At 33.5% G+C, this 13373-nt stretch overlaps 1 protein-coding gene across 1 annotated transcript; it reads right to left on the reverse strand.

The window, feature by feature from the left end:
* Nucleotides 1-7386: 7386 nt before the first annotated feature.
* LOC149421019 (uncharacterized) lies at nucleotides 7387-10057 on the reverse strand. Its single transcript, XM_089635157.1, has 3 exons — nucleotides 9985-10057; nucleotides 8886-9208; nucleotides 7387-7578 (listed from the first exon to the last, which is right to left on the reverse strand). The coding sequence occupies exons 1-3, from the start codon at nucleotides 10034-10036 to the stop codon at nucleotides 7387-7389; spliced, it is 567 nt and encodes a 188-aa protein (XP_089491283.1). The 5' UTR covers nucleotides 10037-10057.
* Between the last annotated feature and the right edge of the window lie 3316 nt (nucleotides 10058-13373).

A 13373-nucleotide genomic window follows, 5' to 3' on the forward strand; every position in this document is an offset into this window, starting at 1 on the left:
GTCTGTGAATTCCGTGAGAAAAACACGTCACATGAATCAAATTGGGATAAAATACTTGGAGGGCTTTGCCTGCTTTGATCATATAGGGGGCAGCATCTGAGAGCAACACATACACATTTTCATCAGCAGAAGATTCAGGAAATATTTTTTTATACCCTCATTCACAAATCTGGCGATCGTAGAATGATTTGCCTTTTCAAGTTCTCTGCAGGCCACCAAATAGGAAGGTGGAGGTTCAAGTTTTAATGCACCAACAATCAAATTTGCAATGTAACGACCGCAAGTGTCGGTGGTTTCGTCAGCTGAAATCCATATGATGTTATCCTTGAGTTCATTGCGTATTTCTTCCAGCACATGAAGATAAATTGATGGTATGTAATTTTTACGTAAAGTAGATTCATCCGGTATATTTTGATTTATGCAATATTTTCTGAGAAAATCCTTCAAGGCAGGATTTGTCAGTTTGTATAGAGGGATATTGCTTGCAAGAAATGCTTCACATAGATCCATGCTAAAGTGATTTTGTTGTTTACCTTTGGAGGTTACTTCACTGTTACTGCTACTTGCCACTGTAAAAACTTGTTGTCATGGGCCCTTCTTCTGCACTCCTGCGATATGAACACTGGTTTTGACATGCTGGTCTATTTGGAACTTTTTTGTGCTAGAAATGTTTTTCTCGCAAACTCGGCAGTATAAAACTTTTCCGTCGTATGTAAATATTCCAGGATATTCAGCTATCCACGTATGGGCACTTTTTTATCAGGGGGCATGGTTCACTTTCACAATGTACAACTTCGCGCAAACAAAGCAAACACTAGACGAAACTCTAAAGAACAGCGCGTGCGACCAGTCAAAAACAAAATTCGCAATTCACTGAATTACCATAAAAATATACCAAATCACCGTTCATACGAATGAATGAACTGTTTTCGGCAATTAGCCAAATTAAGCCGAGTAGGCGCGAGCGCAGGCGAAGATGAGAGAGGTTCCCCCCCGTTCCGGCCGCCGGCCGTAGCGATCAGTAAGATCAGTTATCAGTTCTTCGCTCAGCTTCGCTGGCCGCGCGCCTTGCTATCTGACGTCTATAGTGTCGCTATGTGAGGCATCTGAAGGATATCAAGCGTAAATATGCAAGATCTCAAATTATTTGCTAAAATATGCAACTACCGCTGAAAAGGGTCTAAATATGCATTTGCATATGCAAATATGCAAATGCATATAATCCGGTATCTAGTGATAAGAATAAGCAAACAGTTCTCCAAGCCCGAAGCAATGACATCGATGTTCAACTGCCTTATACGATCTAAATTAGAATACGCTTCTGCTGTTTGGGCCCCATACCAGCAAAAATACATAGAATTATTAGAACAAATTCAAAAACAAAATCTGAGATATCTTTATATGAGAACGCATGGTGAATACCCACAATTTATGCATCACATAAATTTGCTCTCCGAAATGCACTACGAAAGTCTCCAATCTAGGAGAAATGGAACCCTTCAAGTAACAGCTTTTAAAATCATGAACTATTACATTGACAGCCCATACCTTTTGGAATGCTATAAATTGTTTGTACCCAACAACTACCGTCAGGGTCGACGCCACGACTTGCTCTGAAGAACAGACATTGTGGCCCAGCATAGTATGACAAGAGGTATGGTGCTGCTAAATGATACTTCTAGGTCTCTTGACATTTTCAACATTGGCCTTAAAGATTTCAAAAGTAATTTTAGGCAAGAACTCTAAAATATCGGTTATTGTAAAATGTTTCATTTAAAGCTTTGTATATTTTATGTGTATTGTAATAGGATTAAATCAATCTGTAATGCACTAAAATATCGGTTATTGTAAAATGTTTCATTTAAAGCTTTGTATATTTTATGTGTATTGTAATAGGATTAAATCAATCTGTAATGCACTAAAATATCGGTTATTGTAAAATGTTTCATTTAAAGTTTTGTATATTTTATGTGTATTGTAATAGGATTAAATCAATCTGTAATACACAAAAAAATCCTAAATCACTTTGTTTTTCATTCAGATAAAAAAATTACTGCTTTAATTATTTTAAAAACCTGAGGCTCAAGAACAAGAACAAATTAATTACCATATTGTATGCGTTAACGCCATCATTGCAGTCATTAGCATCAAGCTGTGAAAGGAATTCCATCTCTTCTGACTCATCGAAAAATCAGGAAAATCACAGTGAGTCGCCGCATTCATTGAGTTCAAGTTTAAAAGCGAAATCTAAGGCATTCCAAGCTGCACCGAAGTGCCTACCTATTATTAAACTAAAGGGCTCGGATCTCAGGGAAGAGCAACCAATACATAGACTGGAATAGAACCATATTAAGGTATATTTTTTTAATAGATATTATATAATAAACAGGGTGTATTCGAACGTTTTAAGGTAGCTGTTAGGTAACAAAGATGAATTGTTTGCATGGGAAAAAAATATTCTTCTTTAGAAAAATATTTTAGCATAAGAAAAAAAAATTGAATTTCGAAAAATTATTATTCTTTTTTACTTCTACCATCATGTACAGGGTTTTCCAATAAGATTTGTTATTTTGAATAGCCACTTTTAAAGCTGTCATTTTTTGACATTTGACAAGTAGAAACTACGCCATTAATAAAAATGGAACGATACACGCTTCAACAACGCATTGAAATGATTAAAATTCACTTGAGTGAATCAAATGCAAATCATCTTGGGTGATGAGGCCCATTTCCACCTCGGTGGCTTCGTCAACAAGCAATATTGTCGCATCCGGGGCTCGGAAAACCCAAGAGTTATTGTTCAAAAGTCTCTCTATCCTCAACGTGTTACTGTTTGGTGCGGTTTATGGTCCGGCGGAGTCATTGAACTTACTTTTTCGAAAATGAGGCTGGAGCAAAAGTTAGAGAGATGATTAATGATTTTTTATTGCCGGAATTGGATGGTTTTGATCTGGACAACGTTTATTTTCAACAAGACGGCGCTACGTGTCACAAAAGGACACAAGCAACGAAACCACGAAATCACGATTGCAAAATATCTGCAAATGCCTAATAAAGTATAGATTGAAATAAATACGTAATTGGTAGCTACGTATATACTTTTTCTTGTAATAATTGAAACGTATTTATAATCTATAAGTTTGTAGATTTTATAAAATAAAATAATTTAAAAATAAGCGTCTTTCGTTTACAAAACTGCACATGTGGATGTTGAAAAACTGCAAAATCCAATATTGCTTCAAATTGGGTTGACATGCTTAAGGCGATGCCATACGTAGTAATGCAAAATCATGTGTTGTTGGTTTGAAAATTTGGTCGCCTAGAAATTTTTCAGATGCTTTGATTAAATACTGCGAGTAGAATACATTTTGACCTTTGAAATAATCGAGTATTTTTTTTTAAGTCTTTTCATAAGCCCAGAAAAAAATAATGTAAAGGCCTATGAAAACTGCTTGAAAGTTCAAAATCTCCTACTTACGAACCCATTTTCAGTTATTATTTTATTGAATGATGTGTCAAATTAAGTTATTTATATAAAATGATCAAAAAAAAAAAAAAAATTATGTCTGAACATCCACAAAATAAAATAAAATGCACTTTTTAGCCATGTTTCTTTCTCGCATAAATCAAAACAGGCGGATTAACACGGAGAACCTTATCGCCATCTACGTAAGGGTTATTACTGATAGCGGCTCAATTTAAAATATTACACAACGTAGTGCATCGCCTTAAATTTAATTACACTTCCAGTCTCCCAGAATCACTTAAAAAAATGATAATTGAAACATTATAATCTTAAGTCATTTCGAATTGAGAATCAACTTTTTTTTCACCTTTGAACTCTCTATTAAATATGCATCTCCATCAATGCACTAAAACACTCATCAATTACGTGTGATATTTAATTACCATTCTCCTATTAACGCAAGTCATTAATAAAATTTGTCTCGGTGATTGAAGGCAACGTAATTTAATGATAACTTAAGAACATGCTGCCTTTATATGTGGCACTTTAATTAATAATAATATGATAAGTGAAAATGAAACCAAACGATGAAATAACGATAAAGGGTGTGTTTCTTCTAACAGGTAGATATGCAAGAAAACGCAGATAATTATGTAAGTGCAGCGGGACCACCAAACCGAAAAGGATGCAGCCCAACGATGAAAAAATGAATTATTTACATTCAGTAAATCATAATGGTAAAATTGAGTAAGAAGTTCAGACCTTATAATAAGAACAAGTCACTGGATTATATATAAAATTTCTGTATTTCTATGAAAGCCAGCATAATAATATGAAAAGGTAAGTTAAACTAATTATTAGAAGTGCCAACAGATGGCACTGGTTGTGATTTGTACTGAAAAGCAAGGCCTTTTTCGACACTAACAAAAACTTTGTCTAGTCTTCCCTTTAATGTACATTGCGCACAGATGTGTATTTTTGTGTAGAATACAGTCCACATTTGAATATGACATCGCGCCATTTTTCATACTTAGTTCCTGCTTTTAACAAGTTATAATAGACGGTATTATGATTCAGACGGCTTCTTGATGAATTCTCTGATGATTTATAGCAAGGCTGCCCAACCCCAGGCCCGCGGGCCACAATGTGGCCCGCGAACGAATTATAAGTGGCCCGCGTGAACCATTTTCAAAAAACCCGCCAATCCGCCAATTTGAAAAAGTGTCGCGGGCCCGCGGTAAAACAAACAATGCAGCTTGCGCGCGGTCACCAGTATTGCCAACGAAGGCGATTTATCGTTATTTAGGCTACTCAGAACAAGAATCAGCGACGAAAAAATCTAACCTCTTGAACTTACTTTTTAAACAAAAATACACCAGTTTTTGATATAATATTTTCTGCGTCCGAATGGAAATAGGAACCGTCAGGTATTCAGTGGCCCGCCAGTGATTCAAAATCGTCAATTTGGCCCAACTGTTAAAAAGGTTGGGCAGCCTTGATTTATAGCTTCAATCATTGACCAAAGCACTTGTTAAATGCACGAATTCATTAATAAATTGATAAATTGTCCAAAGAAGCGAAGTAAGCAGTCTACAACGGAGTGCTGGTGCCCACCTACCTTGATGTATGGAAGTGAGGAATGGAACTGGCAAAGAAAGGATGAATGTAGATTGAATGCTGTGGAAATGAGATCCCTGAGGCGTATGTGTGGTAAAACCATGTTTGATCGTGTGGGGAATGTGGAGATTCGTAAAGAGTGCAAGGCTGATGTAAGCGTAATGAGTAAGAAAAGGATGCTTAGATGGTTTGGGCATGTAGAGCGAATGAGTGAAGATAGGAGTGTAAGGAGGATATATGATGCAAATTCGAATGGTAGCAGAAGTCAAGGACGCCCGAGGAAGACATGGCACGATCAAGTGAATCAGATACTCGAATCGGGCCATGTCAAGAGTCAGAATAATAGAAGAGTATGTATGAGACGATGTATGAATGTGAATGAGGCAAGAAGTGTGTGCCAAGACCGAGTTGTTTGGCGGTCCGTCCTCTCTGCCTACCCCTGCGGGGAAACGGCGTGATGGTTAGTTAGTTAGTTTAAGTTGATTATTACACAAGGATTTTTAAAAATAAACTATTCTTATTATATGATTGATACAAGGGAGATATAATTTAAGCCGATCATTTTTGGGTTCAAAACTTTAAAAGTTGGAGAAATATGTTTCTGTGTTCAAATAAATGAAAAGTTCAAATATTGAGTTAACCTAGAAATGTGCTACTATTTTATATTGAATAAATAAGGTATTTTACAATAAACTTTAAGCCTTCATAATGTGTGCAATATTATAACATTTAAATCTCGAATAAAGTTAGATTAGAAATAGAAAATACGCTGACACCAAATACAGACTGAAACTGAAACCCAAACCAATCAACTACACTAAAAACACAATTAAATATATTTACAATTATTTCAGAAAAAAAAACACTACATATCCTCTATCTGTTACAAAAAAGAAGCAAAGTAAAACATTTATTATTATTACTACTACTATAATATCAAAAATAAAATGTTAATTATTGCAGTCATTTCAGAGATTTACATCGTTTTTCTGAATAACAACAGTTTTATAGTACGTAAAAGATTGATAGTAAAATGATAACTTCTTAGTTGAAAGTCGTTGGTCGGATTACGAAATGATTTATGAAAAGGTTTTAAAAAAAGCGTGGCTAATGAAAATATTGTGAGGATAATGGAAGAGTGTCAATTTGTGGTTAGACACAAAAGAATGGAGATATTGGGTTATTTTTTTATTAATTAATTAGGTTTTTGAAACACACGGCCCTCTCAGCATTAAATCAATAATCGCGTGAAAATAAATGTAAAATAATAGTGTCAATAGAATAAGAACGCCTTCGATTGAAATTTTCAATAGTTTTGATGTATCAAATGTACAACAAATATATTGTAAAAATATACTATTGAAACTATTCAAAAATTCTGAATCCTCTACAACAGGGGTCTCTAAACTTTTCAGCCGGAGGGCCACATTGACTACTCCAGTGAGTTCGGAGGGCCAAAACCGTTTTAATTTCTAGACACCCATATTTTCTGTCCTAGGGAGGGGGGGGGGGGGTAGACAATAGAATTTTCAGGGATGAAAATATAGCTTTAGATAACGTAGCTTTGAAGATATTTTTTGATACTCGTTTCTCAGACCTTGATATCATTGCGAATCAAATAAAGATTTTTCAAAAAAATCCTCTTGATGTACTCGCGCGATACTTGTGGACGCAATGTATTGGTGCCAAGTACCTCGCCAACGAGCATATTTATTTATTCGCACGAAAAAAATCGTGGAGTTTTCGCCCCTTCTGACCAAGGTCTTAGCCATTAACTGTCACGGGTCCTTGATGACACTGGTCATTAGATGTCGCGGGCCGGATGGAAGACACTGGCGGGACTGGCTCTACAATACCGCGTTTTCATCAAACTAGGTCAAATCAGAATGTCATAAAAAATATTCCAGGTCAATGAAATTATATATATTTTGCGACGAACTCTACAATCCTGTCCGTATATAAAGGTCACTAGATGGTCAGGAATTAGTTAAGTGGGGGTTAAAATTCCATAGAATTAATAAATAGGACAATAATTTGTTTCTGATTGACTTTATTCAATCACAATTCAATGTGTAAGTTATTTGTTTCGACAAATGGACTTTATTATAAAAATAATGAAAAATAATAAATTCATGATTTTTCAATCAATTCAATCAAAATTCAAAGATCATGCAAGTTATTTTTTTAAAATTGACAATAGGATAATAATAATGAAAATAATTAATGAAAAAGGTTAATTAAAAAAAAAAATAATAAAAAAAAATATTTATAAAATAATTTTAAAAAAATAAGTGAGATATTAATTAAGCCTTTGATATCTGGGGCTTGGTTCCAAAGATCCCCCTGATATCCAAATGATCAGAGTTTGGGGGAGAATCCTCGGGAAAATCTTCAGCATCGCGGAAATTGTGACTCTTGTGGTTTATGCTCACCTCTTTGTGCACCGAGTACGCTTTGGAGTGCTTGTTTCCGTTGTGGCCAAGAATTTGAGTGCCCTGGAAATAAGTAATTTTCGGAGTTATTGTATGTTTCAAAATTCTAACATCAATTATGTGAAAATTTATGAAAATTGTTTTCTTAATAAAATATAATGATGATGATTTAAACTGATAATGATAAGTTTTAATAACGGCATTTTAAGGCGCTTAACATGTCTATAAAATTACAATACAAAAGCTTAAAATAAATATGATATTATTATGAGTGAACGTGACTAAAGTAGGTACTAATAATAATAACACAACAATTGTATAGCATAAGTTTTTGTTTACATTATTACACCTATTTACTATTTTTATATAGTGGCATACAGAGCTTCGGGCCAAAAAGGCCCCTTTCTCTGTCATCATGAGTTTAAATTTTGTTTGATGGAAAATATTTAAAAAAAAAATTGTGAAAAATTATTTTCAATGGTACATGGCTGCAGTTAGGGGATATTTAAACTTTACGTAAGATTTGTTTCGGTTTTTTATGTTGTGTTTTAATATTTACATCGTAATGAGCGAGATAATTGATAGACGCGTTTTGATGGGTTGGAATGACCGAATTAAAAGATTCCGCGATACTTAGGATGTGGGCCTATTTACTAAAGAAAAAAAATATTTTCATGAAAATCTATCTTAGATTATTTTTTTAAACTAATAGGTAATACTTAATAACAAAAATACATTTTTGATGTAAGACATTTTTAACAAATTATGGAAACTTTGCCTTTCCAGCTAGTAAATTCCCGTTTTAGGGCAGTCAACTTGGCAATCTTTGTTCGTAATATTACAATATAGGTAGATTTCTGATAATATTTGCAAAATTCAGAGGTACACCAGAATATAAGGCAATAATACTCGCAAATAAATTAGCTCAATAAATCAATTAGTGGAATTGAGAATTGGAATGTTTTGAGGATGAATTAAGTGAGGGACAAAAAGGGAGACGAGGAATGCTGGGTAACACCTGGCTGCCAAGATCTGTTTTCTGACCAAGACAGTCATTTCGAGCAAAGAGTTCCAAATGCAAGGATTCACAAGGTCGATAACGGATGAATGTTCAATTGTTCTCAAATAAAAAAGCTCTTCTATTTTAAACCCTCTGTGAGCTCTTTAAGGTAGTGTTAAAGTATTATTATCTTTGCCAGGTGCTTATTTAGCTGTAATAGATATATTGTAGTCGTTCAATAGACTTGATAACATCCTTGTAAACATGAATCTAATCTAAAACTCACAGAAGCCTCTGAGGTAAAACAATTTCCGTAAAGACATACGTCAAACGCAACAAAATTAAACACATTTTTTGAGAAATTACTCACCTCAACGTATCCTCCGATCATATCAAGGAAAGCATTAGGTTTCTCGTGACCAGTATGCCCGTCTTCATAGTGAGTATGCTGGGTATACTCCTGATGCATGTTCTGATCATGAGGTTCATGCTCGTGCCCATGCTTGGTGATGAAGACATGCTTAGAGTGTGACACTCCGCCTGGCCCCACGTGCAGTTCACCGGTCTTGTAGATACCCTTCTGCCCAGTACTTGTAGTGTGGTGGAAAGAGATGCTCTTCTCTGGATGGTGACGTTTTTCACGCGGCACGACGGGATCCGGGTCAGGATTCAGTTCTTGGAGAACGTAGCCAACTGAAATAATCAATAATAAGTTTGAATTTGATCAAATTTAGATAGCAATAACGGATAAAATACAAGATAAATGACAAAATAAATATATTGAACATAAAACTGACTGCCGCCTCATGGAAAGTAGAGAGAAGTAACTCCAGGGACTGTGAGAGAGGCTGGAGGCTAATATGTTTTATTTATACTTCCCGACCCAAATAGGGGATGAATATGAGATAAGATGAATGATACGTATGGGTTAGAGCTGTAAAAAATAGGCCAAGTTTGAGACATTGGAAGGAGGCCTTTATCCAAAGGTTTAAGAATAAAAATAAAATCTGTTAAAATGAGTCAGGTACAAAGCAATTATTATACTAATTTACCATGTGGTATTGTGTACTCGTGGCAAGACATTAAACAGTAAAGTTATTGTATATTATAATAATAAAAAAAATCATACTTTGTAAAAGAAAAATGGTTTGTGTAAATCAGATAAACTTATGACGGACATTTTTAAAAGAATTGAACAAATCATCATATTTAAAAGTTAAACTTCAAGTTTTGGGAATGTCCTATCAAGTTCTGTTATTATCAAAGTTCTGTGAAACAACCGACCCATGCTGACATAATAACAGAACTAATATTTTAACTTTGAATTTTGATGGATTGTTCAAATTCTGTAAAACAAAATCTTTCCTACGAATCACTAAATAAATTTTAGATTAAATTGTTGAAAACAACAGCAGTTACGATTTTAATCAGAAATCAAATATTTCAATGCATATTTCGATGTATCTTACCTGAAAGATTGAGTAATAACACAAAAACACTTAATGATTTCAATTTAGCCATTTTGCAGCTAAATATCGTCGATCTCTGGGATAACAAAAATCGAAATGACCGACTAGAACATTAATTGGGCTAAATACTAACAAATTATTGTTGTAAATTTTGAAAAATGCTCCTGTGACAGAATACTTTACTTTGTCTTTGATTGGTTTGATAAAAGAGGTATTGTTAGCAAATTTTGTAGTATATACTGTGTACATAATATATACCTACCGGAAGGTAGTACCTACTGTGTACTGCAGATATCGTTTTTTTTTACTTCAGTGTGTTAGTATCTACCCAATTGACCATTAATTGGTTTGTGATTGATGACTGTGGGGATGTTAAAAGGAGGCTGTAAAAGTTGTGTTTACCAAATTTACGATATCGTGAAGTTTATACCTCTCTTAAAATTTAGTACAAGAACCAGTGGCGTAGCGACCGCTCATGTAACCAGGGCTATTATTCAGGTGCACTCGCCGGGGGGTGAACAATTTTATGTAAATCTGACGCTCTCTCTCTCCTGGCTCTCTAAATTAAGAGGATGAATTCGACTGGAACTATTCACATATTTTTGCACATAAAGCACATAGTATACTGTCGAACCAGTAGTCACAAACTATTGTGAGTTTATTAATTGTGATGTATGGTAATAAGGTTGAGTACTTAATCGATAGATGACGGTAGTCATAAAACTTACGCCAGAGTCCGTCAGATGTCGCTAGGGTGTAACAGGTACTTGCGAGATTATATTATCAGAGAGCAAGCTCCTGGGGGCAGAGAATTACCTACCCTCCAAACAAACGCCATGGTAATAAGTTCAGTTTTTCACTGTTCTGGCCTTACGCGCCGCGTAATATTTACACCACGTTTTTTAGTTACACTGGTATAAATATTTTTTAAATAGAATAAATCAATCACAATATATTTGTAATTAGAATTTAAATTTATTTATGTTTTCTTCTAATTTTGATTCTTCTGGTAAATTGCCAAATATCTTTATTGCTCTGAAAATCAACGAGTTATGACGTTTTTTTCTGAAGGTGAATCATATTTCCTCGTGTCTCGTGTGTGTTTGTGCTGCAGGTTTTCTTTTTTTCGGAAATTCAATTGATATATGGCCATCAATTATTTTGTATATTAAAAAAACGTTATGAAGTCAATAATTTGTTTCAATGCAACTCCTTCAACATTTCCTTGATTTTAATTACTCACTGTCGTATTTCAATTTCTTGAGTAACTGGGTCGCTTCTTAAGGTTCCATAGACATCAATAAAAAGTTTAAATACTTTATTACATGTCTTATATAATTTAAAGCACAAGTCAAAAGTATCTCCACACTTAAGTGTGTAAAACTTTAAAGACTGGTCATAAAATCGTGTATTTATAGACTGAGGTACATTTACACGTTAATTAATATACCTTCAATTTTATATTGATTGCAATGACAAAACTGTTGCATGCTGAATGATGTCACTTTTGAAATCATTGATAATTCGGTTAACAATTAAACAATAAGTTCAGCAGTCAACAGTCAAAACAGAACATAAATATATTTATCATGTAAATGGTACCATAAAATACATCGTCAGAAAAGTGGAAGACATGAAAAAATAAAGGCTCTTGACATATTTTTTAAATTATTTAGAATAAAATTTTATGTTTTCTTTTTTTAAATTTATTTACATCGCATAACATGAACAGCTTAAACATAGACAACATTTAACCGGGAGATAAGAAACAACAGTTCTAATACAAAAACACTTTTGAAAAGCGATGTAAAGCCATGTAAAGTGATGAAAAAATAACTAGTCTAACCTAATCTAGTTAACCTAGTTTTTCATCATAATTTTTCATGACTGTATATCACTTTTCAAAAGGGTTCAGTTCTGTTTGGTCGGGTTACCTAAACGACATCAAACGTAATCATTTTTGATAAGATAAGAAAAAATAGATTAATTAAAAATTATTTCAGTGTGTTTTGCGTTTTACGTGTTAACTTTGGATGCCTACTATATTTGACATATTTCTACTTACAAACAATTTTAAGAGTAATTACATTTTATACACAAAATACTTGTTTTTGTACTATTCATTACATATTATAATTAAAATATTTATTACTAAACGTGTCATCTGAATTGGTTACAACCAAGCAACTTTTCGAGTCACATTTTCGATTATTTTTCATACTGTATTCTTTAAAAGTTCAACATTCTGCTGGACTTTAAGATACTCCAATTTTAGATCACATGCATTCATTTTCAATCACCCTCCCGTTTCAATAACCACTCTTATAATATCATAAGGCTATTCATACATAAGATAATAAACTCGAGTACATAAATGTATACATTTATATGAAAACCTTAAATAATCGTATCTGTACAGTTCGTAAACTTAATCAAATTAATTTTTGTAAATACATACATTTTATTTTCGGGTTTGTTTTCTTGTGTGAATGAATGAATTAATGAATCAATGAATCAATGAATCAATGAATCAATGAATCAATGAATCAATGAATCAATCAATCAATGAATAAATGAATCAATTAATCAATTAACCCATGAATCAATGAATCAATGAAGCAATTAATCAACGATTCAATAAAATAATGAATAAATAAATCTATGAATCAATGAATGAATGAAGTGGAAATAACAATACATTCAATGAAATTTTGGTGGCACACATGCACAACGCATTTTTCTGAAACTGGATTTTGTATTTAAAAAAATAAAAATTTACAGCCGTTAATATACAAAATAAATGTCGGTACTATCGAATTAGAATTTGGCTTAGGTGACTCGTGATGTTGACTCCGGTCCCAGGGGAGGAAGGTTCAATCCTCAGTGAAACCAAAAAAAAGATATAATTTTTAATTCATCTAATAATAAAAGTAGATGTATCATACTTTGAAAAAATGTTTTTTAAGATTTTTTTTTCTTTTTGAGAAATAGGAATGGTCGATCAAAATGATGTCATTATTTTTTTATGTATAACTGATCTATTTTTAGCGATAAATACATATAATTCACGGTGCACTGAATACGTAATCAAAACTCGATTATTCGTTTCACCCCCTTCTTAATATCGCGCACAGAATTGATTATTGACAGTTTTTGGAAATTTATTTATTCAATTTCCTTATGAAATGTGCATAGCAACAAAGTCTTTCACTAATAAAAATAGCATCACTCAGACCTACAGCATCCAAATCTGTATTCAATTACAAAAAGTCAATTTACAGGCGCTGCTATGGGAATCGAACCAGTAACCCCACTACTCCTTCATTTATTATAATAATATCTTCTGTACTCAGATGGCCCTAAAAATCACTTTGTAGTCTGCTAACTCA

Source organism: Hesperophylax consimilis, chromosome 9 (assembly GCF_061612785.1).
Source record: "Hesperophylax consimilis isolate HC1 chromosome 9, BYU_Hcon_1.0, whole genome shotgun sequence".
Classification (NCBI taxonomy): Eukaryota; Metazoa; Arthropoda; class Insecta; order Trichoptera; family Limnephilidae; genus Hesperophylax; species Hesperophylax consimilis.

Coding starts and splice junctions, on each gene's coding strand:
- LOC149421019 (XM_089635157.1), bottom strand. CDS start 10,036: ATGGCTAAATTGAAATCATTAAGTGTTTTTGTGTTATTACTCAATCTT. Junction 9,209..9,984: donor GTTATTACTCAATCTTTCAG/GTAAGATACATC, acceptor TGATTATTTCAG/TTGGCTACGTTCTCCAAGAA. Junction 7,579..8,885: donor TGATCGGAGGATACGTTGAG/GTGAGTAATTTC, acceptor ACTTATTTCCAG/GGCACTCAAATTCTTGGCCA.